Here is a 23,639-nt window from a genome sequence, read left to right as displayed (position 1 = left end):
AAACAACACTGAAACCTTGGAGGAGCCCAAAGGTCTAACTCCAGGGATGGAATTTCCAGCCCCATGACTGGTGGAAGAGGTTTTGAGGCTCTTTTCTAATCACAGCAAGGTGGTACTATGACTGCCCTCCTCAGGGTGAGGGACAGGTGGCTACCTGGTTGGCGTGAAAGGTGCTGAGCCAGCGCTCAATGTGAGTGGCGTACCAGCCAGGGACCAGGCAGCGGTTCTGGAGGGCACGCAGCTTCAAGGACGCATCGGACCCAGCTGTGATCACCTCGTGGAAGGTGTACTTCAGGGCAACTGGGTCATCGTGGGCTCGCTGGTGCTGCGGACAAGGGGAGAGGCTCAGCATGTCACTTGGAAGGCACAAAGGAAGCAGCTTTAGTGGGAGAGCAGCCATGAGGTCGCCAGAAGCCCTGGGCTGAGACAAGGTGTGCTGGGTTCAAGCCGTGCCTCTGTTAGTCACCTGACCTCAGGGAAGTCACTAGCCCCTCCGAGCCCTAGCTTCCTCATCTTTGCCAGACATGAGCTGTACTAGATCAGGGTTTCCAAATGGTGATAATTTGCACACCATCTCTGTAATTTCTCCAACATCCACAAACCACCTGCAGGTGCCAATGTCAACACACTTTTCTTTATGTTGACTCATCTTTCTTATTCACATAGTTATTTCTAAGTAAAACCCACTATCCCCTCCTTAAATGGAAAACTAGAGTAGTTGTGGCACATAGAAAGTTCAAAAATACAATAAAAATAATGCAATGTTCTCAAACCCAGCTAGATGCAAACACCTGTTATAGGCCCTGCCCCCAAAGCTAGCACTTTTTGTTGAAGACACAGCCTAGCAGTGTTAGAAAGGACTTAAGTGCCATTTACGCCAAGTTAAGAATTTCTCCTTTATAGAAATCAGAAGGTGTTCTAGACTGAATGTTTGCCCCCTCCCCAACTTTATATGCTGAAGCCCTAACCCCTAATGTGATAATATTTAAGAGGGGATCTTTGGGAGGTAATGAGGTTGAGATGGAGGTGGGGACAGTGGGGCCCTTGTGATGGAATTAGCACCCCTGTAAGAAGAGACACCAGACAGCACACTGCTCTCTCTCAGACAGTGAGGGCACAGTGAGAAGGCGGCTATCTAAAAGCCGGGAAGAGCACTCTCACCAGGAAGTATATTGGTGGCACCTTGATCTTGGACTTCTAGCTTCCAAAACTGTGAGAAGTTAATTTCTGTTGTTTAAGCCACCCAGTCTATGATGTTTTGTATGACTGCCCGAACAGACTAAGACAGAAGGATTGGGAAAGAACTGGAAGGGGAAAAACACTAGGTTTAAGCCACCTAAAATAATGCCATGGGCCATCGGCATCTGCTGAATTCCCACGGTCCAGACATCAGGGACCTGCCAGCTAGGGGGACCCTCATCTGCCTCCACACTCCCAGCTCAGAATAAAAGGAGAGGTCTGTGGGACCAGAGAGCAAAGGGGATCTGTAGCTGGCCCCCTGCCAGTTACTGTGGACACAGCAAAGCCCCAGAGAAGAGACAGCCACCAAGAGCACCCAGGTGAATAGGCTCAGAAGGTGACAAGGAGCTGCCTAAAGTGGCCCAAGGAGGCCTTTCTGGACTGGCTGGTAGACCAGGTATGCCCAAGACCCTAGCACATGGCAGGCAGGGGAGGAAACCCCCCAAAAGGCCCAAGCCCAGTGGAATGGTATTCAGAAGAAATTAAGTCAGGCTATCAAAATGAAAGAAAGTTCCAGTTCTCACATAGTCAAGGAAGGACTAGGAGTCATACTTGCTCTGGCATGGATGCAGTCCAGATGACTTCCTTACCTGATCAGGCATTTGCATCCTCTACTAAGAATGGCAGGTCCTATACCCTGTCCTCTGAATTCCTGCCCCTATCCCCTCCCAGTGTCCAGTGAGGGGCCACAGTTAGTATCAGCCCAGATCACTGTTCACCAAATCAAAGTAGGACCAGCCGCCACCTCTTATTGGTGTCAGAATGAGACAGGACCCCAGACCGAGCTAGGAGGGTGGGCAGGGAACTGTTGGCTGGGATTCACCTAGGATTTCTGCCTGTCTCTTCCACCAGGCGAGCAGCACTGTGGAGGTGGGACTCTATTCTTACCCACCACCACATCCCAGGAGCCCAGCGAGGGCACACAGCAGATGATTAGTAAATATTTGTTGAATGAATGAGTAGCTGAGTAGCAGACAGAGCCCCAGGCCCCACCCAGGGCCCTGCCCCAGCCCAGCTCACCTGGTACCAGGAATAGGCCCGGTCCGCTGGGTTGATGAGGATGGTCAGGATCTTGGCTTTGGGCAACAGGGCGGCTGCCCGCCGGGGTGCCACTTCCGAATCAAAGTAGTTGGCGCTTTTCTCAAAGTAGAAGTCAGAGGTGGTGTTGGAGGGGATGGGGAAGAACTCCATGTACCTGCAGGAAGCCCAGAGGGGGTGCTCACAGTCAAGACTCAGGAGGAAGGGGCCTGAGGGATACAGCACAGAGGGCAGGTATCGCTGGGGGTCGAACTTCCGAAAGCAAGCAGGGCACATCGCTCCCAGCCAAGCAAGAACTCGCTCCTGGCAGGGATTCTAGAGGAATGGCCACTTGGCACTCTCCCTTTTTGGAAATCCTTGAGGCGAAAAGGATCTGAAGACTTATGGGTGTGATATGGGTTACAGGCATGGGAAGTTGTGTCTCCATCCTAAACAGATGCTCCCAGAGTAAAACTGACAGTAAACAGCCACTAGGGGGCGAGCTGGGACTCGGAGTGGCCAGCTTTCTAAAAGAACCTCCCAAATCCCACCCCGAGTGACGACCATCCACATTAATCCTTTAGTACTATTTCTAGGTTGAAAACCCCTCAGAAAATGAAATGAACACTCCAGACTCCCAATAGGGGCGCCTACTCATGAAAAACAGAGGTACATTTTCAGGGATTCATGGGAACCAAAGCCCACAAACAAGCTTCACCCTAATCAAAGTGTAGGATTCCCTACTCTAACCAGTGAGACAGGAGTTCTCCACGGTGGTCCCAGGGGTGTCCTTCATCAGAACCACCTGGGAGCTTGTGAGGTTCCTGCAACCACCCTACAATATCTACAAAATCAAAATTTGGGGAATGGGGCTGAGAAATTGCACTTTCTCTCTCTCTCTCTCTTTCCTCTTTCTGAATTTTCTTCATAAAATGCATCTTTCTGTCTACAATCCATTGTAATACTTAAATCAAGAAAGCTCTGAAAACAGAGGCTTTCCCCCTATGTTTGTAGCAGAGCCATTTGGCAGCAAAACCTGCCATTAATCTTACTTGGTATAAATATTTACATACTTTGCCACAGACATATTGATGTATTTGCTAATGGGGTGCTGCCCCAGACCCTGCTGACGGTGCTGCTAAAGATATGTTGTCACAGCACATCACCTCTGCAATCTGAAAAACGCTGACTTCCAATCATACATCTGGCCACGATAGGCTTGTTTTTTTTAATTTTCATTTTTTTAAAAATATGTTTTTATTGATTTTTTTAGGGTGGGGGAAAGAAAGAGGGAGAGACAGGGAGAGAGAGAAACATCGACTGGCTATCTCCACACACATCCTGACCGGGGATCAAGCTCACAACCCGGACATGTGCCCTGACGGGGAATGGATCAGCGACCATTTGGTGCACGGGACGATGCTTGGACGATGCTTAACCAACTAAGCCACACCAGTGAGGGCCATAGTAGGTTTCTTAGATAAAAGGTTATACACATATTAGAGATATATATGGAGGGACAGGTAGGTAAGTAGGTAAACAGATGAGAAATACACACAGAAAAATACCAAACCCCCCCCCCCAGAAGAATGGCCATAATCTCTCCACCTCGGTAAACCACTGACATAAAAATAATAAACAAGAGGAACACATGTATAAGATAAGAAAAACAGTAGAGAAAGATGCAAACTGAAAAATCAGAACATAAAACCATCTCCACACTGCGCCTACACCCCAAGGTAACCTCTGGTAGGAAGCTGCTATATTAACCACCTCCCTAGGTGACTCCCTGAAGGCTAGCGAGCTGCCTCTGAAGGACCCACAGGAACACTCTGGCTCTCTAGTCAGCCAAACACAGTGGGACAGGCAAGCTCCCGGGTCAGAACACTTGGATTTTAGCCCCTGCCCTGTGTCCAGCTCTCGGGACCTTGAAAGAGTCCCTGTCCTCCTCTGGGACTCAGGATGTTTCTGTGCAAGCAAGGGAAGGGCTGGACTCTGCCTTCCAGCAGCCTCTGACCCCGAGCAATAATGCAGAAGGGCAAAGGGCTTCCCCGTCGAGTGTCCCATCCATGACAAGGCTCCAACACCATGACTCTAGCGTCACCACACTCTGTCCCTGTTTGCAGGAACTTAAACTGTGTGTGAGCAAGCACCAGCTGCTTCCTGCTGTGGCCACAGTGGACTCCTCCCAGGCAGGCTCTTCGACAGGCTTCCCCTCCTGCTGTGGACAGAAAGGCCCACTCACCAGTCAATGCCTTTGTGATAGTTGTGGCCGTTAAAAAACTGGATCTCTTCAAAGGTCTCCGAGCTGGGGTAGTTGCTGCTGAGGTCCGAGTGCATGCCCAGGAACTGGTAGAGGGCCGTGGTGCCTGCAGGGATGGAATGAGGCTGACACCAGGGCCCGGCCCCCAACACAAAGATGGAGTCTGAACCCTGGGTTCCGGTTCTAGCTCTCCACTATTCACTGCGAGATACTGGGATAGTCCCTCCCCTTCTCTGGGGCTTCGTTTCCACATCTATACAATGAAGGAATTACACTAAATCCAGGATGGCAAATACATGGCATGCAGGTGACACCCCAACTCCTGCACCCACTGCAGACATCACTAATCCACCACAGGATTCTTCATCATTAGATGGGGACTTGGCCTCAAAATCCTTCTCACCACTGTACTCCAGTGGCCACATCCAACTCATGACAGCCTCCTCACAATCCCAGAACTAGATCTAGGTTTATGCTGGGCCCTTCTAGCTCTGGGCCTCTGTTCTCTCTGGAAATTGGGAGGAGCTCAAAGAAAAGGGAGCCCCAGACCCTCCAGTGTGTTAATGTGAAATTCTTAAAGGGCTAAGAAATCTGGCTCCAATGCCTCTTCTTCTGGGTGCCCTCATGCACACCCCCTCCCCTATTCGACAGCACGGGACCTACCCCCTCCTCCTTCAGAGAGTTCACTCCTTTCCTGTGTGTGAACCTCTGGTTAACACGCTATAATGAGAGTTCCCAGCACAGAAGGAGACTTTAGACTTTGGTGATTAAGATTGTTCCCTCGGGTCACAGAGACCACGGTTCAAGACCTGGATCTGCCACTTCCTAAATGAATGTATTAGAGGAAGTCACTTAACTTCTCTGAGCCTCCAGTGTTTTGCTACAAAATGAGAATATCCATTTGTGCCTTATAGAGTGTGGCTCGCAAATACTTAGCAACCACTTTTCCCTCCTGTACCTCTGGCAAACATGACTAACTGATCACATGACCAAGGGATCAAAGTCCTCTCTGCACTGAACCAGTCTTGCCTGGCACTGCTTGCACCTGCGGAGCAGCTGATCTGGGCTTCTCTGCCTAGACTTGGAGACTCCCAGGACACAGGAGAGCTCCTTGAAGCTGTGGTTCAGGACACATTGAAGAATTCCATGTGTACCCTCCACCCTGTTCCCATCCCCACACTGATAGGCAACTCATGTTCACCCCAACTCTATTCCTACTTCCTGGGAAAGAGGGGAAGGTTATCGGGGAATGGGACCAGGGCAAGGTAGTCCCCAGAATTCTGTGGCTGAGACAGTGGGCAGTGGGGGAGGCTGGTGGAGTGGAGAGACCTGCCTGTTTTCTGGGGGCCGATGATGAGGAGTTTTGGGAAGCGGTCACACGTCTTCTCCTTGGACCAAATGTCTTTGTGGCGTTTGTCCTCACAGGGGTCCTAAAACAACAGTGGAAGGGATGTTAGGGGGGCTCAAGAACCCGATGAATGGACTCCCATTGCACATGGACTTGTAGCTCTTTCAGCCCTAACTGTATCCCCATGTCGGGACACTGGGCTGCTGGCAGGCAGGGACCATTTCTGGTCAGTCCTAGCAAAATGCTCAGCACAGTGTCTCACAAGTGTGTGGTGAGTTTAACTGCCTGAGATAGTCTCAACCAGGGGTCAAAAACTTTTACTATAAAGTTTAGTAAATCTTTTGAAATGTTTAATAAACATTTTAGGCTTGGGGACTCTCCAGTCTCTGTAGCAACTATTCAACTCCACTGTTGTAGCCTGAAAGCCGGCAGACAGTAAGTGCAAGAATGGGTGTGGCTGGGTCTCAGTAAAACTGTACTTACAAAAATAGACTGGGGTCAAAGTTTGCAGACCTCTGGTCTGAGCTAAGAGCATGTCATTAATTCCAGCTTCAGTTTCTAGTTTTTGACAGTCCCGAGGGGTAGACTCCCCCAAGAACTGTCCTCCTTCACCCTCCAACAAGTCCCCTTTCCCACGGCTCAGGACCTGCTGGAGTGAGGAGGGCAGAAAACACTGAGTCTGACCAAGCCGGGCAGTTGCTTTCTATGGTCACCTACATCACAGTCGCTTACGATTTCGTGCTGCTGCATTTTCAGAGGCTGTGCATGAGTGTGCATGCTTAGAGGTCTGTGTGGGAGGTATACACACATATATGCATGAGAAAAAGTGAGTGCACCCATGCTGAGGAGCAAATGTGCACCTGAGTTTACACTCGAGAGAGAGGCTGAGGGTGTGAGGGTTGAGCCCCTGAGCCCATGTCTGAAGTGTGCGCCTGTAAGCAATGGGCATTCCAGCCCTGGACAGGCCTCCAAGCTCCTACCCACTACCCACCTGCCAGAGTGGGTCCTTCTCCTCAGAGAAGATCTGGAAGTACTTCTGGGCCAGCTGCACGGGGGGCAGCGTCTGCAGCCGGAGATTGGTCCAGGAGTGCAGGAAGCGCACCAGGTGCTTAAAGGTGTACAGGCCCAGGCGGTCATTCCCGTAGTTGGACAGGTGTGTCATGAAGATGCTGATCTGCTCCAGGAGAGGGAGGTGGGAGGCAGGGGCTGGTCAGCTTCTGAGCTGCCTTCAGCCCACTTCCAATCTTCTGGTCTTGCTTCAGGTTGAAGGGCCATTCGATGACCAGTCCAAGGTTCATCGGGGCCGTAAACAAATTCGCAGTGTGATCTTGGGGTGGACACAGCCAGGGGAATGCAGATCTGGCTGACTACCAACTATTACAGCCCTGAAATGGGGAGCTGACCTACTGCGCAGTTATTCGGGTGTCCTGTTTTATTTTTTGGTGGTGTGGCGGAGTGTCATGTTTGGAAGATAAGGAATATTCAGTTATCCCATGAAACTAAATACCACCACCACTTGACATCTATTTAACATCTTGATACCTATATTAAAACATGAAGGATTATTTCCACTTTACAGATAAGGAAAGAGAGGCCCAGAAAGCTCAGGTGAATAGTTTAGACTAAATATATTATATATAGTTTATATACACTCTAATATATTACTAGTTTACTATGTATATTAACATGTATTTATATATTTATACACACACACCAAGACTGGAGAGAGAGCATGGGTCTAGTATTCTAACACTATTATACTGAAGTGCAAAAGTATAAAAGGAAAAAAGAAAGCTCAGATTCTCCGCCCAGGGCCATACTGCAGAGCAGGGATAGAGCCAAGGCTGGAGAGTGGGTTTCCCAATTCCAGACCCTCACACCTGCTTTACACCCCCTGCTCCCTAGGCCCCGGGAGGCCTGACTCCTAACCACTAGCCGAGGCTGTGAAGCACTCACAGGATTGAGGAGCACAGTGAGGAAGAGCTCGCCCCCATTGATGATCTTGTCCAGCTCACTGGAGCCACCAGGGTACTCATTGTAGAAGATGGTGTGTGTGAAGAGGCCACAGGTCTGCCGAGGAAGGACCTAGGGATGGAGGCAGAGAAGAGCTATGGCACTTCCAGGAATGGATGGCAGTGGGAGGACTCTTTCTCAGAACAGCCAGGGTGTCCCCTATGTGATAGCACAGCCCCCATCCTTGGGGGTCTTCTCCCACAAAGACCCACAGCCAATGACACTCTCAGGTGAGCCCACAGGCCGGGCTATTTTACAAACTTCACTGTTATTCTCTGTACGAAATGAGCAGACTCAAAAGTAACAGAGATGGGCTACTGATAATGTTTCTGGAGACTTGGTCTGTTTGCACAGTGAGGGTCCCTGACCCTGTCTGCAGCAGCTCTCCCAGTCACGCTCTGCCACTCCTGTACCAGCATTAGATGCCTGGTAGCACTCTTGGTCACACATTAGTTTAACTGTGTATTATCTGTCTTCTCCCATGAAACTGTGGGCTCCAAGAGAGCAGAGAACTCTCCTTTTTTTTTTTTTTTAATATATCTTTACTGATTTCAGAGAGAGGAAGGGAGAGGGGGAGAGAGAGAGAAACATCAATGATGAGAGAGTCATTGATCGGCTGCCTCCCACATGCCCCTGACTGGGGATTGAGCCCACAACCCGGGCATGTGCCCTGACAGGGAATCAAACCCCAATCGCCTGGATCCTACGTCGACGCTCAACCGCTGAGCCACACCCAGCCAGGCTCTCCTGTCTTGTCACCACCTCATCCTGGAGTTAATTCTAGTACCTGGTACTGAGAAGGTTTGTGGGTTGGCGAATGGATGGATGGATGGATGGATGGATGGATGGATGGATGGATGGATGGATGGATGATGGATGGATGGAAGAACCTAGCCTCCCCACTGCTGCTCCATCTGGGCTGACAACTCATCCTTCCAGTGGCTCAGGCCAAAAACCCTGGAGTCATCCTTGATTCATCTGTCTCCCACACCCAACATCCAACTCATCAGCGGATCCTGCTGGCTCTAACTTCTAAGTAAGTCCAGAATCTGATCCCGTTCCAACACTGCATCCTGGTCCAAGCCACCACCATCTCTTGTCTGGAAGACTGCACCTCCTAACTGATCTCCTGTCTCCCACTTTGTCCCCAACAGTCTCTACTCCACAAAACAGCTAAAATGATGGAAATCCTTTTAAAATATGTCAGATACTAACAGCACACCATTCAAAACCTTCCCATCTCAGAGTAATAGCTAAAGTGCATCCCACAACTCCTTCATGCACCATCTGGCCCATCACCCCTCTGACTTCATCTCCTGCTACCTGCCCCTCACTCGCTCCCCTCCAGCCATACTGGTTTCCTAGCTGGTCCTCAAACACACTCGACAAGCCCTCCTCGTGGCTAACTTGCTTTCTCTGCCTTGAATGTTTTCCCTCATACGGCCGCAGGGCTCACTCCCGGGAAGGTCCTCCCCTACTTAAACCAGCGCATCCTCTCCCCTGCCCCGCGCTCCACCCTCCCTGCCCTGCTTAATTTTTCTTCACGGCACTTGTCGCCATGTGACCGTTACTTTACTTATTTATGAGCACACTGTCTCTTGCCACTAGAATGTCAGGTCTACGAGGGCAGGGACTTCTGTATCCCCAGTGCCTAGAAAAGAGTCAGGTGCACAGTTGAAGCTCATGAACAATTTTAAGTAAACAAATGAGAGACAGAGGCCTGTCTCTTTAAAGAATGTTTACCCCATCACCACAGCTAAAAAGGAGCCCATGAAAGGGGCAGACCAGCAGCTGAGAGCCTCAGATGGCAGAGGAGGAAGCAGAAAGTGGCCTGAAACCCCCAACCAAATCACCAAAACTGTGCTTCCCAGGACAGTGTGTGCACACCCGCCCGCAGCTGCAGGGCCCACTCACCATGATGCCGTTGTGGATGAAGCCACGGCGGTAGCGGGCCGGCTTCAGGTGGGGGTACTCCTCTGTGCTGGTTACTCGGATGCTCCACACCTGCTTCCAGGCCTCGTACAGCTGCACGTGCACAGGGTACACGCCCGAGTGATGGGGCGCCACTGCGTATCCCATGTCTGTGGGAATGCCGTGCTCCTGGGGAGAGGAGGGCCAGAGCAGGGTAAGCGTGATGGTCTGTCCCCCTTGGGGCCTTATTTCCCCTTTGCAGGACGGGAGAGAGAAATCAGAAGCTAGAGCAGCAGGGCAGTGGGTCCAAGCCCTGGTGGTACAGATAGGGAAACTGAGGCCTGGGAGGGAGGGGGATGTGCTCAGAGTCTCCAAGTAAAGGACTGGCCAAGCTGGACTCTAGCTCTCAGCCCAGTGTCCTGCCCTCCAGCACCCGGGAGTGGGGAACAAGATGGGGCTTTTCCTGCCTCCCTGAGCCTCAAACTGGCTGGTGGGCCCAGGCTGAGCTAGCACCAGGCCTCATTCCCTCCTGGCTGAGCACCTCCTCCAGCTTTCTGGAGCCTCCCGTTCTAGCCTGAAGAGAAGAGCTTGAGCTCAGGAAACAAACAGGCCTGGGTTTGAGTCCTGGCTGGACTCTCATTAGCTGGTGTGACCTCCCTGAGCTTTGCTTTCTTGTCTAAAAATAAGGCTATCGATACCTGCCTCTTGGGGTCTCTGGGAGGGTTCCATGAAACAGTGGCTATAAAGATGTTAATAAAAAGCTGTCAGACCACACTGTGAAAGCAGCCAGAGGCTGACAGTCGGACCCCAGCCCAGCCCCTACCCCTCCCGGCTCTGCCCTGTAGGGAATCTTACTCACGACAGCGAACTTCTTGTTCAGGGCCATCTGCTCAGCGAGCACAGACTGGTTGTGGAAAAGGTGGGGCTGCATGTGGCTCCACATGTGGGGGAACCACCAGAACTCCTTCACATAGGACAGCAGCAGGTCGTCCCCAGCATCCTCCGCGTCAGTACCTGCCGCCCAAGCACAGGCAGCTCAGCCTTCCCCTGCCACAAGGTCCTCTAACCTGGACTGGTGCGCAGGGACGGGAGGAGGCACATGGCCATGCCCCCCCACACCCCAAGAGCTTGGAATAGTTGCCTGAGCTACATAACAGCCCAGGAGCAAAAATCTATACATTTCTGTAATTTCTTAAAATCCAGTAACATTTTCAAGTGGAAATAGTGCAAATCATTTTAAAAGGTGAGGGTGAGGGGATGACAGGAGGGAGGGATGCTTCCCCAGGACAGCACAGCCTGAGGCCAGGGAGACTCATGGGAGCATCATCCTGTTGTTGCTGTCCCCAGTGGCCTCTGCCTGCGGCTGTGACTGTTCTGTGAGCTGTTGGTTAGAGGGGCTGGGGGGTACAGGGGTCAAATGTGCCCCTAATGTGGCCCATCAGCCCACCTGCTGCCCCATGGCACAGTGCTCTGAGGGTCTGGGTGTGAAGGCCCTGGAGGTTGCTAGTGAGGGCACAGCCAGGCACACTTACCTGTGTGGAAGAATTTCCCTGAGTAGCCCAGGTTGAAGGTGAAGTTTGGGATGTGTGTGCGTAGTTCATTCTGTGTATCAAACAGGGCCTAAAACAGGCAGAGGAGAAAGAAAGGGGTGAGGGGAAAGCCAGGAGCTCCTGCTCCTCCCATTGAGGGCCTGGAAGTGTCCTGCAGCTACAGGACCAGCCAAAATGTGTGTGGGGCCTGGGGAAAAAGAAAGTGTGGAACTCCTACCCCAAAATTAAGAATGTCAAAAAGGCAACAGCAGAGTATTAGACGTTGCACAGGCCCTTCTGAGCATGGGGCCCTGAGTGGCTGCGCAGGTCCCACACTCATGAAGCCAGTCCCGTGTGGCCACCTACAGTAGGCTTCTGGCAAGAGAAGTCCTAGCCTCTAGACTCTAGCCCGGCTCTGTTGTGTGTCCTTGAGAAGGCTTTGTAACTTCTCCAGGCCTGTTTCTCAAAGCGTAAAATGGGCAAAATATCATCTCCCTGATGGGGCTCTTGGAAGAATTAAATAAGATACTGCATGTTGAACTGCCTGACGTTTGGTAAATGATGAAAAATGGTGGGGTCGTGTGTCTGTCTGTGGTCACTGCCACTGTAAGCTCCAAGTCTCTGCCTGTCAAATGTGTAGGATTTCTCCTCACGGGAGAATGCAAGGCAGATGTCAAAGGGCCATGACCTCTGCAAAGATGTACTGGGCACCCAGCAAAGCAATGTTCTCATGCACAGCACGCCCAGTGCTTTGCAAGTCAATGAAGGGTGTTGACACTTCTGAAACAAACGTACAGTTGTGCTCTGGGGTCAAGACTCAAAAAACGTCCTTGCATGACGCACAAGGCTGCTAAGAAACCTGCAAGGGCCTCCTACCCGAACACTTTGCAGACTCAACATCCTGGCCCTCCTGGGCCACCACTGGCATCTTACCATGGCCACACACTGCCCGGTAGACACACACACTCCAGCTGGGTGGCCTCGGGCAGTTACTTCAGGTCTCTGAGCCTCAGTGCCCTGCTCCGTAAAATGGGATTTACGACAATGCCCACCTCACAGGGCTGCTGTGAGGATCCGATGAGGCAATGCACAGGAAGGCCTGAGCCCAGAGCCTAGCCCTGGCCAAGCCCTGAATAACAGCTACTTTTGGTGTTATTTAAATTGCACTTACAGCCAGTACTGCGCCAGTCTCTGAAAGAAAGGCTCAGTGTAGCCTGTGCTTGGAACTGAAAAAAAAAATAACAACTCTGTCCTTTTTGACTCACAAGGACATTTAAGGCAAAAGGGACCCTGGCTGGTGAAGTGCGCTGCAGTCTGCACTGAGCTATGCGAATGGCAGAGGGAGCCTCTGTTCATATTCTTTTACAGAAATGGCTACAAACTGCTAGCATTCCTCCCACTCTAAAAATGGGGAAAGTAAGAACCAAGAGCAACCCCAGGGTTCATGGGGGACAGAGTGAGCCTGGAGCCTGGAGCTTGGTTTCCTCATGGGGTCAACCCTGGAAAGACCTAGGTTACGGCAGGAGACAGCATGGCTGGGCCACCAGAAGACGGTCCTAAGTGAAATCTCAGGAGGAAACACATGATTCATAAAGCAGATCAAAGCAAAGCTGCCCTGTCCCAGGAAGCTGGAACCACAGGGCTCAGAGCCTGGCTGTCCGCACACGCCCCCTCACACCTCACCTCAGCATCTCTGTGAAATCCTAGGATGTCAGAAAGTAGCCTGAAAACCTCCCACCTACCCCACCTGTCATTTTATAGCTAAGGCTCAGAGATGGGAAAGGACTTGCCCAAGTCACCCAATTAGAGTCTAATTGGAACTTGAACTCAAATCTTGATTCCCGAGACAGTGCCTGCCTTGGTCAAGAGTAGAGAATTTACTCTTGACCAAGGCAGGAGGGTGACCCCCAACCCACCCCACTCCCACCTCCCAGCCTTCCTTCCAGGCCCCACGGCCAATCCTAACAGTGAAATCAGAAGGATGGAGGCAGCACAGACAATCTGAATCACTCAGGGAGAAAAGCATTCCTCTTGGAAGTCTCTTCTCCAATCCCCCTAACATCAAAAAGAAATCTTGGTTTGGTGCTAATATGTCTCTCACACTTGCTAATCCCTTAGAAGAGAGGACAGGCGGTCAGAGGCAGCAGTATCTCAGCAGAATTTAATCCCCCGGCTTTGTTTTCATTGGAGCTACTGTTTTGGTTGCTCTCTATTTATGGCAACCAATACCGATTTCCCCATTTACACTAGTGAGGGCCTTTCCTTTGCAAATAACTTTGAGTAAAATAGTGAGCAGATGAAAACTGTATTTTAAAGACTGCTTAATGGTCTTAATTTGCAGGCTTCTCTTTAGTAGTGAGTGGTGTGTAAAACTCCGTGGATTATAAAACACCTGCACATAGGGTTTAGTTTGGTAAACACGCTATGACTTACACATAGGCATTCCTCTGTCTATCCAGACCTCAGTTGAAATATGCCTTGTGTATGACTCAAGCTCTAGTTCTTATTTTAAGAGTTTTGTAGGAGCTCTGACACTGACATAAACATTTTCGAGAGTTAAAAATCACGTTTGGATTAAAAGGCAGATGAACAACCCTGCACTGTTGGGTTCCCATCTGTGTCTCCATGGCTGGGTCTCTTCCTCCACAGATACATTCTTGAGCTTCACACTCCAGATCCAAAATTCCTCCACAGTCAATAATACTTCAATATACAGTGCTACCTCGGTTTTCGAATGTAATCCGTTCCGGAAGACCATTCGAGTTCTGAAACATTCAAAAACTGAGGGATCAACAGCCGACAGCTAGGCCTCAGGATCTTGCCCTCAGTGGAAGCCATGTGGCATGTTCGACTTCCGAGGCGTGTTCGAAAACCGAAGCATTTCCGTCCAGGTTTACAGTGTTCGTAAACCGAAATGCTCGCCAAGGGAGACGTTAGAAAACCAAGGTACCACTGTAATTTTAAATGATACTTGCTTCGAATAAGGCAATTAACTAAACCAACTGGCCAAGGAAGGGGGACTAACAGTGCGGGGGAGATGCAGATGGCAAAGTCCTGATGGAGTACAGGAAGGTCTGAAGGTGGGCGGCCCTGCCCTAACCGGTGTGGCGCCTGGGCCCTACCTTCACATCCTCCACCTTCATGCGCGTGCCCTCCTTGCCCACGAAGATGTCATCGATGTCCACCAGGATGTAGCGGTCCAAAGGCAGCGAGAGGCGCTTGCCGGTGAGGAAGGCCACAGCGTCCACGAAGACGAGCTTGTGCAGCCAGAAGTTGAGGTTGTTGCCGAACAGCACGCGCTGGATGCCGTCGTGGAGGCCCAGGTCCTGGACCACAGTGGCGTGCAGGGCGGCGTGCAGGCCGGCGTCGGCGCCCAGGTGCGGGATGGACTCGGACGAGCGCGTCTTGGCCAGCAGCACTGGCTCGTAGGTGGAGTGGTTGGACTGGAACACGGTCCAGTCCTCGCCGGGCAGCACGCCCTTCTCCACCTCGCTGGGCCGTGTCACATAGAGCAGTGGGGACCTGGGGTTGATGCTGCAGTCCTTCAGGCCCAGGTTCGAGTGCAGGAACAGGGGGAAGCCCTTGAGCTGCGCACTTAGCAGGCTGTTCTCATTGGCCTGCAGTCGAGGTGAGACAGGGAGGGGAAAACAGAGCTGTCATGTCCAGAACCCCAAGGGACCAGGAATCTCAGGTGTGTAATAACGGTAATGTCGCTCACCTTCATGGAGAGCTCGCCACATCTCTGGCCCTGTGCTAACTGGCCCATGCAAACCGAGCTTCACCTGTCACGTAATATACTAGCTAACAAGTATGCTGTCCTTACCAAAGGCAAGCGCTGGGTTCAAGTGCTTTGCGTGCAGGGCTGCTAGTAATCCTCGGTGACCCCTGTGATGGAGGCATTGCTATCATTCCCATTTTACAGATGGGGAGAACGAGGCCCAGGGAGGCTAAGTAACCTGTCCATAATCACAGAGAGGTCCAGCAGCAGAAAGTATGGGCTCTACCACTAGACTGCTTGGCCCTGGGCAAGTAACATAACAACCTCTCTGTGCCTCAGTTCCCTCTGCTATACAATGTGACTGAGAATTCGGTAAATAGCTCAAGGGGTGGTGGAGGATGGTGAGTGCAATGCAGGCAAAGTGCTCAGAGGAGAGCAGCGGCATCACCAATTGCTCATTCAGTCCTCACATGAGCCTCAGGAGGAAGGATCCTCTGTTACCCCACTTCTCAGGTGAGGAAACCAAGGCTTGAAGGGGAGTGCAGCCCTCAGTCACACAGTGGTCAGGAAGAGCCAGTGTGCAGCCGTAAGTCTGGTACTGGGGTCCATATACCTGACTACCAGGCTTTGTTTCCTGGGGTTTCCAAACTGCTTTTGCCACACAAACCTTTCTTCAGGAGCAATCTGAGGTGATGCGAGTGCAGACGAGATCAAAGAGTAGGTATCTACTGGGGGTGCAGGGACAAAGATACCCCATCTCATAGAATTCCCAACCCCCATATACCCTCAATATTCCCAAGGCCACCCCCTCACAGGAATCCAGCTCCCTGTACTTCCCTGCTCCTCCCAGGGTCTGCTGTTGCTGCCCAGCTCCCTGGGATCCTGCAGACAGTACCCCAAACCTCCACTTCTCCTCTTCCCTAGGCTCACAACCCCTGCTCCTACACACCATCTCTCACCCTCCCAGCCACCTGCCTCTAGATATGGTACAATTTGTCTTTGTCCCTGTGCCAGTTCTATGCTGTCTTCTTGGCCTGGCAAACTCCTACTCATCCTTCAAAACCCAATGCATATACCCTCTTCTCTGCACTGGCCTCCCTGGGACCATGTGAAAGCCTCAGCTATAGCACTTTTTACTGTGGAGGCTGCATTTCTGTTCAGGGTTTCTCTCCCACCCCACCAGTCTGTATGCCCCTGAGGGCAGGGGCTATGTTGTTTCCACCTTTGGTCCCCAGTGTCCAGCACAGGCTTGACACCATGTGGCAGCAAACACATATTTGATGAGCAACTAAATTTTTAAAAAGGATAAAAGGAACAGACAGATCTTCAGTACCTGGCACATGACAGCTGTTCAATACAGGTTTCATCTGTTCATTCCACAACTATTCATCATGCCAGATACTGTGTTTACTGTCAGGGATGCAGTGAGAAAAAAAGGACAGGGTCCTTGCCCTCATGAACCTTAAAGTTGAGCAAGGAAGAGACAGCATTCAAAGTCGCCAAAATAAACATAAAACTTTAATGAGAAACGTGTTACACAGAGGAGGTTCATAGTTCTAGAACAGTAGATAACTGGGCATAGTCAACCAGGAAAGGCCTCTTGGAGGAAGGGACTTTCCTGGAGAAAGGGACCTGAAAAATTAGTAAGCATTACCTAGGGGAGAGGTAGAGGCCAAGTTCAAAAAACAGCAGGTGCTAAGGTAGGAGAGGGCTCAGCAAAAGGCCAACAGAGTGATCAAGAGAGGAAAGGAGACAGACAGAAAGGTCAGCTGGGACCAGACCTGCAGGACCCTGAAGGCTGAAGTGGCAGTGGAAAGCCATCAAAGACTCCATCAAAGGGTTTTGAACAGAGGGATAACAGGCTCAATTTGCATTTTAAAAAGACCCATCTAGTTGCGGTGTGGAGAATGAGTGGGGTGGGGCAAAGCAACAGTGGACAAAGGCACCAAATGAGGCTGGAGAGGGAGGCAGTGGTGCACAGGGCCGCCCTGGAGAGCTGGCCAGGTAAGCACTGCACAAGGCACTCAGCTGTGCCCCAAGGTGGAGCTGCATCTACCCAGAGGGTGCCTTTTACTATCTCCTCCAGCAGGAGTGCTTTTCTTAATTCCCACAAAGGCTCTGCAGGGCCCTGGCCTTGTAACCAAGGTAAGCAGGAGCATTTGATGTTATCAGTTAGCAGGAGTACCTGCCAACTCCCACACTGTCCCAAGCCAGCCTCAATGCAGAGCACCCCATCCTGAGAGGCCACCTCCCCCAGCCCCAGTCTCCCCACGACCCCTAAACCAGCACTGATCAAAGATTAGAACTGCAAAAACGGTAGGGGCCAGGGACATTTCAGGACCTGTCCCTCACCTGCCGTGGCCTGGGAGGTCACACCAGACCATAGGCACTGGGGGATCCCATTTCAAAGCCCCGACCCTGAGCTGACTGCCAGGCGCTGGCAGTTCAGCCAGCTGCCCAGCTAGGGGACACTGAAGAAGGGAAACAGCCAAGTTGCTGACTGTCCACTCCAGTAGGCAATGAAAAGAATGGAGAGTAATGGCTGGGGAAAAGAATGGAGAGTAAGCCTCAGCAGCACAGAGCTGACCCCCATGGCCAGCCTCACCCCGAGGGAGGGGAACCCCTCCTGATCCTCAACACTGAAGACCCACTCAGGAGACACTAAATCTTCCAATGGGGTTGTCCAGGCAAAGGAAGGAAGCCCTGCTCCAGGCACTGGGACACCCAGTACAGACTCAGTGACCAGCTGATGACTTTGGGAAAGTCCAAGTGTCCTCTCCAGGCCTCAGGTCAGCTTGCTCTGATATGCTCACCTATGGTTGGGTTAGAAGCCTTGAGTGTGGTCGTCAAATCTTGGCTCTGACTTACTAGCTGTGTCACCCTAAACAGCCATTTAACTTTTTAATGTTTCTATTGATTTTAGAAAGAGAGAAAAAGGGAGAGGGAGAGGGAGAGAAACATCGATGAAAGAGAAACATCCTCTCATGGGGATTGAGCTTGCAACCCAAGCATAGGCCCTGTCCGGCAATCAAACTGGTGACTTCTTGGTTCATGAGACAATGCTCACCCAGTTGAGCCACACTGGCCAGGGCCATTTGACTTTTGAGTCTTCCTTACCTGTAAAGGAAGTGCCTGCTTCACAGGGTAGTTATGGGAATTACATATGGTAAGACAAGCAAAGCAATGAGCTCAGTGTCTAGCACATAGTAAGTGTGCAAAAAAAGAGGTCGGTAGCCCTTGTCATTCCTAGGAACTGGAGCTACTGGTGAAGACCTGCTCCCACCCTTAAAGGATCTCATGTGAGCATAGGACTCAGACACAAGACAGTGCTACCACCAGCTGCTTGCTGGACACAGAAATGACACAGTATGACAGCTGCCATTTATTGGGCGGCTACAGGTACCAGGCACTTTGCTAGTGTTTCCTACCCACTGTCTTGATTTATCTTGGTCCAGTGAGGCAGGAGCTGTGATTGGCCCCATTTCACAGATGGCTTGAGTAATACCCTGTCCAAGGTCACTCTGCTTTTAAATGACAAAAGGACCTAAACAAGGGTCTGGACCTCTCTGCCCTGCTCTCATACTGACCTGGGAATCCAGTACCAGTGGGAAATGGAAAATGAGTCTCCAGGTCCCTGAGGTCCATAAACAGCTTGGGTTTGGCCAACCCAATGCACAATGAATGGTGAAGCTGGCCTTGCAGAAAGAGCCCCCCCGCCCCCCAAAAAATGTAGCCTGACCACCAGAGGGCGCCCATAAGAGTAGAAAGTCATAGGCCTCTGCTCAAAACCAAGCTGGGGGGGTGGGGGATGGGGGGGTCTTGTCTTAGGCAATGGGGTAGAAAGAACAGGAAGACCTGGAATTGCCACTGACCCCAAAGTGACACTGAGCACGTCCCTGCCCCTCCCAGGGCCTCGTGTTCACCTGTAGAGCAAGGAATGGGGCTAGACAAGATCCAAGTTCTCTGTTGACCAATTGTGCCAAATGACCCAGCCAACTGCCTGGTTTCCAGAGACTGGGAATTCTGTGCACTGGATGTGGCTTCTGATGCAAATTCTACTAAATAAATGGTATCTGAGGTTCCTGGATTCGTTGCTCAATGGCTAAGACTAAGGCCTCTAGAGACAGACCCCTGGGTTCAAATCCTAGATCTGTACTCATTGGAGGTGTGAGCATGGGCAGGTTTCTTCCCCCTCTTTGCCTCTATCTCCTTCCTGTTAAATCAGGATGGTATCTACCTGGCTTGGAGAACGGGTTATGAGTGTTCAATGAGTTAATTCATGTAAAGCATACAGGACAGACAGGGCATGGCTCTGGGTGAGCACTCAATAAATGTCAGCCATTCTGACATTTTCAGGCCTGCGGCTCTGACTCGATCTTAATGAAGTTCATAGCAAGAAAGGGAACAGAGTCCAGGAGAAAAGAAGAAACAGACAATGAAGACGGTCTGACTTTATGCCACTATAAAGCCATAAACCAGGTCAGCATTTCCCGGAGGGTGCTCTCTGATCAAGAGTTTTGTGATCAAGCCAGGTGGGGAACAAATCTCAGCAGGTTGCTCTACTGCAGGACTTCTAAAGGCCTTCGAGTCCTTGGCCCACAAAACCTCTATTAGTGGCAGAGCATCCTGCTGCATTAACGCATGAAAGAACAGCTGTGGGAAACCTGTCATTATGCCAGGCTCCTCCCAGCACAGGGCCAGTGCCCAGGGGTGCCCACGAACCCCTGGGGGAAATGGTCATCTGACAGTGGACATGGGCCACTTCTGTCCCACCTCCTGCTCTCCTCACCGCTCATGCCAAGCAAGAACCTGCTTCAGGACACGTGCTTATCTTCTCCTCTTCCACGAAGGCCCCTTGCACAGAGAGAGCCACAAAACTCCCTCTCTCACTTCCCTCCAGTCACTTTATCAAGGACAACTCCCCTGGCCATCTATCAAAAACAGTCTCAACCGCCAAACCCATTGCCTCCGATGCCCTTGCCCGGCTGCATTTCTTTTTGAAGTTATCACCACCTGCCACATGGTATGTTTATTTGTTCACTGCCTGTCATCCACCCTAGCCTATGGCACTGAAATGTCAGCTCTGTGACAGCAAGGACTTTGCACATTTTGATCACCATTGTGTCCCCCAGCACAGGGCCTGGAACATATTAAATGTTCAGTAAATATTTGCTGAATTAAGGAGTGAATGTCCCCAGGCATCCAACTAGAGTCCCAACCAGTGCCTGCTTTCACCTGGCAGGTCAGAGTTCCTTGGCCAGAGGCTCTGGATGCCCCATCCAGCTGTCCCCAACCTCCCCCTCCCCAAGGACAGCTTCTCCATGATACTTTCAGCAAGGACTCTGATCCCAGCAGTCATTCTGAGTGCCCCACAGAGCCCAGAGCAGCTCACCTGCTCACTGGGATTTCTCTCTCCTCTTTCTCTCAATGCAAAACGACTGATTGAGGAGGCATATACATTCCACACTCCACCACAGCCTAGAGGAGAGATCTCGTGATCCAGAGCCCAAAAATCTCAGTCTCGGTTTAAGTCCTGGCTCTCCCACTTATAGGCTGCACAGACACATATACATAACTTAACCCTCCTGAGCCTTGATTTGCCCATCAGCAAAATGGGGATCACATACCCCATCCCTTAGGAGAACTGCCATGACAGGTTTTCAGGACCCTAGAAGAGCATATCCTCTGCTACCTCGCACCTTTCCCCAGGGTGTCCTTCAGGCAAGTACCTGCTATGTGCCAAGTCCCATGCATGGCAAGCAATCCCTCTGCCATGTGCTCCTAATAAAAGCGAATCCTTAAAAAGCACTTATTAGGCACCAGGCACAGAATGCTCCACATGCTTTATATATACTCCTCATTTAACCTTCACAAAAACCCTGGGAGTAGGTGCTACCACTACATCCATTTTACAGATAAGAAAAGTCATGCACTCAGCTAAGGATGTGGAGATGGGATTCAAACTCAGCTGAAGCCCTTAACTGCTTGGGGACCCTGCTCCCTGCGTACCTTGAAGAAGCCGATGATGCCCACGCCGTAGGCCACACAGTACTTGTCCAGCAGCTCCCGGTTCCAGGCATCCAGGTTCACGTACTTGAGGATGTTCTCATAGATGATGAGGGCGAAGCGGCCGCGGCCCTTGTCGGTGAGCGTGGGCATATCCCCCTTGCCCGGTGCAATCTCTGTGCGGTACTTAAAGCGGCTCGACTCCAGGATGGCCACCACCTCCTGGCCCAGCTGTGAGTAGAGGCTCTCCACAAACACCAGCACCAGCGGGTCCGTGCGGGAAGGAGTGGCCGCCTGCACGGGCTTGAGTGGCAGCAGGCGGCTGGGGGCCACAGGCGGTGGGTCCCCACAGTCAGGCTCGGGGGCGTCCGCCGAGGGCTCCAGGCCCCGCTTCCAGCCATATAGGTAGTAAGCGGAGACAAAAACGCTGAACAGGCAGAAGATAAACAGCAGGAAAAGGACAGCCTGCGGGGACACATGCCGACACAGCCTGCGGAGGCGCGCCAGGGTGGGCATCCTGGTCCCCGAGACCTTGGCCACCAGAGGCCCAGCCTGCCCTGGCCACCCCAAGGCCCCACGCAAGAGGAGACACCAGAGTTGTCCACTGATCAACAAATTCACAGACACTTAGCAAGGGAGGCGCTCAGTGGGCACCAGGAGTGGAGGATCCGGGCCACCGGCCCTTCCTCCCAGCCAGGAGCACAGTCCACAGGCTGATTGTGCTCCTTCCTTCCTCCGCGCCCCTTTATGTCACCATGGCAAACCCCCACGTGGTCCCGTGCACAGCAGAAGTACCCCAGGGCGTCAGGGCCTCCTGGGGGGGCCGGGCAGTGGGCAGGAAGACACTGGGCAGGTCCAGGGGTGCTGCATGCCGCTGGCTTGGTGGGGCCCCCAGGGCCAAGGCTGTGGAGAGAAGAGCCAGAAGGTGAAGAGTCAGAGTATGGGCTTTAGGGAATCCGCTGACAGTAGACGCACAGGACCTGAGCTAGGCAGGCCCAAGTTCAAGTACTGCTGCCCAACCTGGCTGAATGATCGGGGAAAGCTCCTTAATCTCTGATCGTCAATTCCCCCATTTATGAAATGGGGCTGCCATTAGTACTCACCTCACAAGACAGGCTGAGGGATTAAGTCTAACAATGTGTATACACCACTTACAGCAGCACCTACCAGCATCTGGTGTCTACTAGGGCAGTTGCTATTTATTATAATTATCAGTGTCTGAGACTAGACCAAGAAAACTCCAGAAGCAGGAAGAAGCGAGACAATAAACATTTCCCAGGCCTGGGAGCTGGAGGTGGAATTCTAAATCATGATTGAACACCATGTCCTCACTGTCTTCCCCTCAATTACCCACAGTGCTTCCCCCCATCTCTCTCTCTGAATGGTCCCAGCAGTCCCAACCGACAGATGAAAAGACTGAGGCAGAGCAGCCAAGCCAGAGCCGTGAAGTATCAGTGGCTTAGCTGTGAAATCACCACCTGCAGCACAGGGTTGGGGCCAAGGGAGAACTGAGTGAATCAGTCCAAGGAGCTTGGCACTTAGGCAACACTTAAGAAATGGCAGTTGTCACTACTTGCCCCAACGCAACAGGCATCTCTTAAGCTCAGGGCACATGCCACAGGTACACACCAGGATGCTGAGCTTGACTAGGGACAGGCAGGCAGGGCCTCTGTCCACCCAGGCAGCCAGAACTCTGGGTTCCAGCCTCCCCCTTGGCTCACTCCTAACAGGCATGGCACCTGTATGGGTTTCCCTGGAGAGTTAATGAAGACCACTCACCCACATCCACTACACTAAGGCCCCAATTTTATCGCCCCAATTTTATCACCCCAAATAATACCCTCCCATCACAGCCCTCTAGTCTCCCTTCAACATGAATGAAAGCAGCTACTGAAAACTAGCAGGAGAGCTCCCCAGGGCAATGGGGATGGAGACAGGGAGAGTGGGTGTGAGGGCCTGGCTTGGTGCAGCCAGAGAGGGAATATGAGTCTCAGACATAGACTTGGGAGTGAAAATCTTCAGAGTCCCTCCCAGCTCCAAGGCTGTCCAGGGTGTTCTGCATGGGTACAGCATACCAGAGACGCTGAACTTCTAGGAACTTATCCTAGAAGTGGTAACTGCAGAAGTATATAAAGATTTCCCCGCAAAAATACAAACCCAGTGCTATTTATAATAGTGAAACATGTCATTCACGATAGCAAATGCCCAACAACAAAGGACTGTCTTTGGCAATTACAGCGCAAGCATGTGACAGCATCCCGTGAAGGCAGCCATGTACAAGACATCAAAGAACAACATTTACTGACACAGCAATAGAATTACCATATACATTGTTAAAGTGGGAAACTTGTATGAAACTGTATGCACTGTCATATTTGGGGTAAAAATTTTTATGCATAAGCCAGAAACTGGTACTAAATCCAAAAAAAGTTAATGATTATCTCTTGAGTTTTTATTTTCCTCCTTTTGTTTTTTTTCCTAAATTTTCTACAACAATCATTTATTATTTTTGTGGAAATAAGAAAATAAATATTTTAAAAAGATGTGCTCAGAAGCAAGGGGAAGACACATCTCAGTCGCCAAGTCTGCTCCCAG

At 51.3% G+C, this 23,639-nt stretch overlaps 1 protein-coding gene across 3 annotated transcripts in view; it reads right to left on the bottom strand.

Moving 5' to 3' along the window:
* The window catches only part of NDST1 (N-deacetylase and N-sulfotransferase 1), a 53,017-nt gene that overhangs the window by 4,644 nt on the left and 24,734 nt on the right, over positions 1 to 23,639 (bottom strand). Inside the window, exons 2-12 of one of the 3 annotated variants that reach the window (XM_087816922.1) lie at positions 21,048 to 21,947; positions 14,443 to 14,937; positions 11,324 to 11,411; positions 10,651 to 10,805; positions 9,795 to 9,980; positions 7,824 to 7,952; positions 6,859 to 7,041; positions 5,853 to 5,949; positions 4,502 to 4,625; positions 2,260 to 2,434; positions 155 to 325 (exon numbers count right to left, since the gene is read on the bottom strand). In XM_087816922.1, the coding sequence (XP_087673048.1) occupies positions 155 to 325; positions 2,260 to 2,434; positions 4,502 to 4,625; positions 5,853 to 5,949; positions 6,859 to 7,041; positions 7,824 to 7,952; positions 9,795 to 9,980; positions 10,651 to 10,805; positions 11,324 to 11,411; positions 14,443 to 14,937; positions 21,048 to 21,560 (2,316 nt within the window). In that variant the 5' untranslated portion in view covers positions 21,561 to 21,947. Of the gene's footprint in view, positions 1 to 154; positions 326 to 2,259; positions 2,435 to 4,501; positions 4,626 to 5,852; positions 5,950 to 6,858; positions 7,042 to 7,823; positions 7,953 to 9,794; positions 9,981 to 10,650; positions 10,806 to 11,323; positions 11,412 to 14,442; positions 14,938 to 21,047; positions 22,602 to 23,639 lie in introns of those variants that run through there. The other 2 variants (XM_016210594.2, XM_016210595.2) reach the window with 2 other exon arrangements.

Source organism: Miniopterus natalensis, chromosome 4 (genome assembly GCF_054644295.1).
Source record: "Miniopterus natalensis isolate mMinNat1 chromosome 4, mMinNat1.hap1, whole genome shotgun sequence".
Lineage (NCBI taxonomy): Eukaryota > Metazoa > Chordata > Mammalia > Chiroptera > Miniopteridae > Miniopterus > Miniopterus natalensis.
This window is presented reverse-complemented; position numbering and strand designations above follow the sequence as displayed.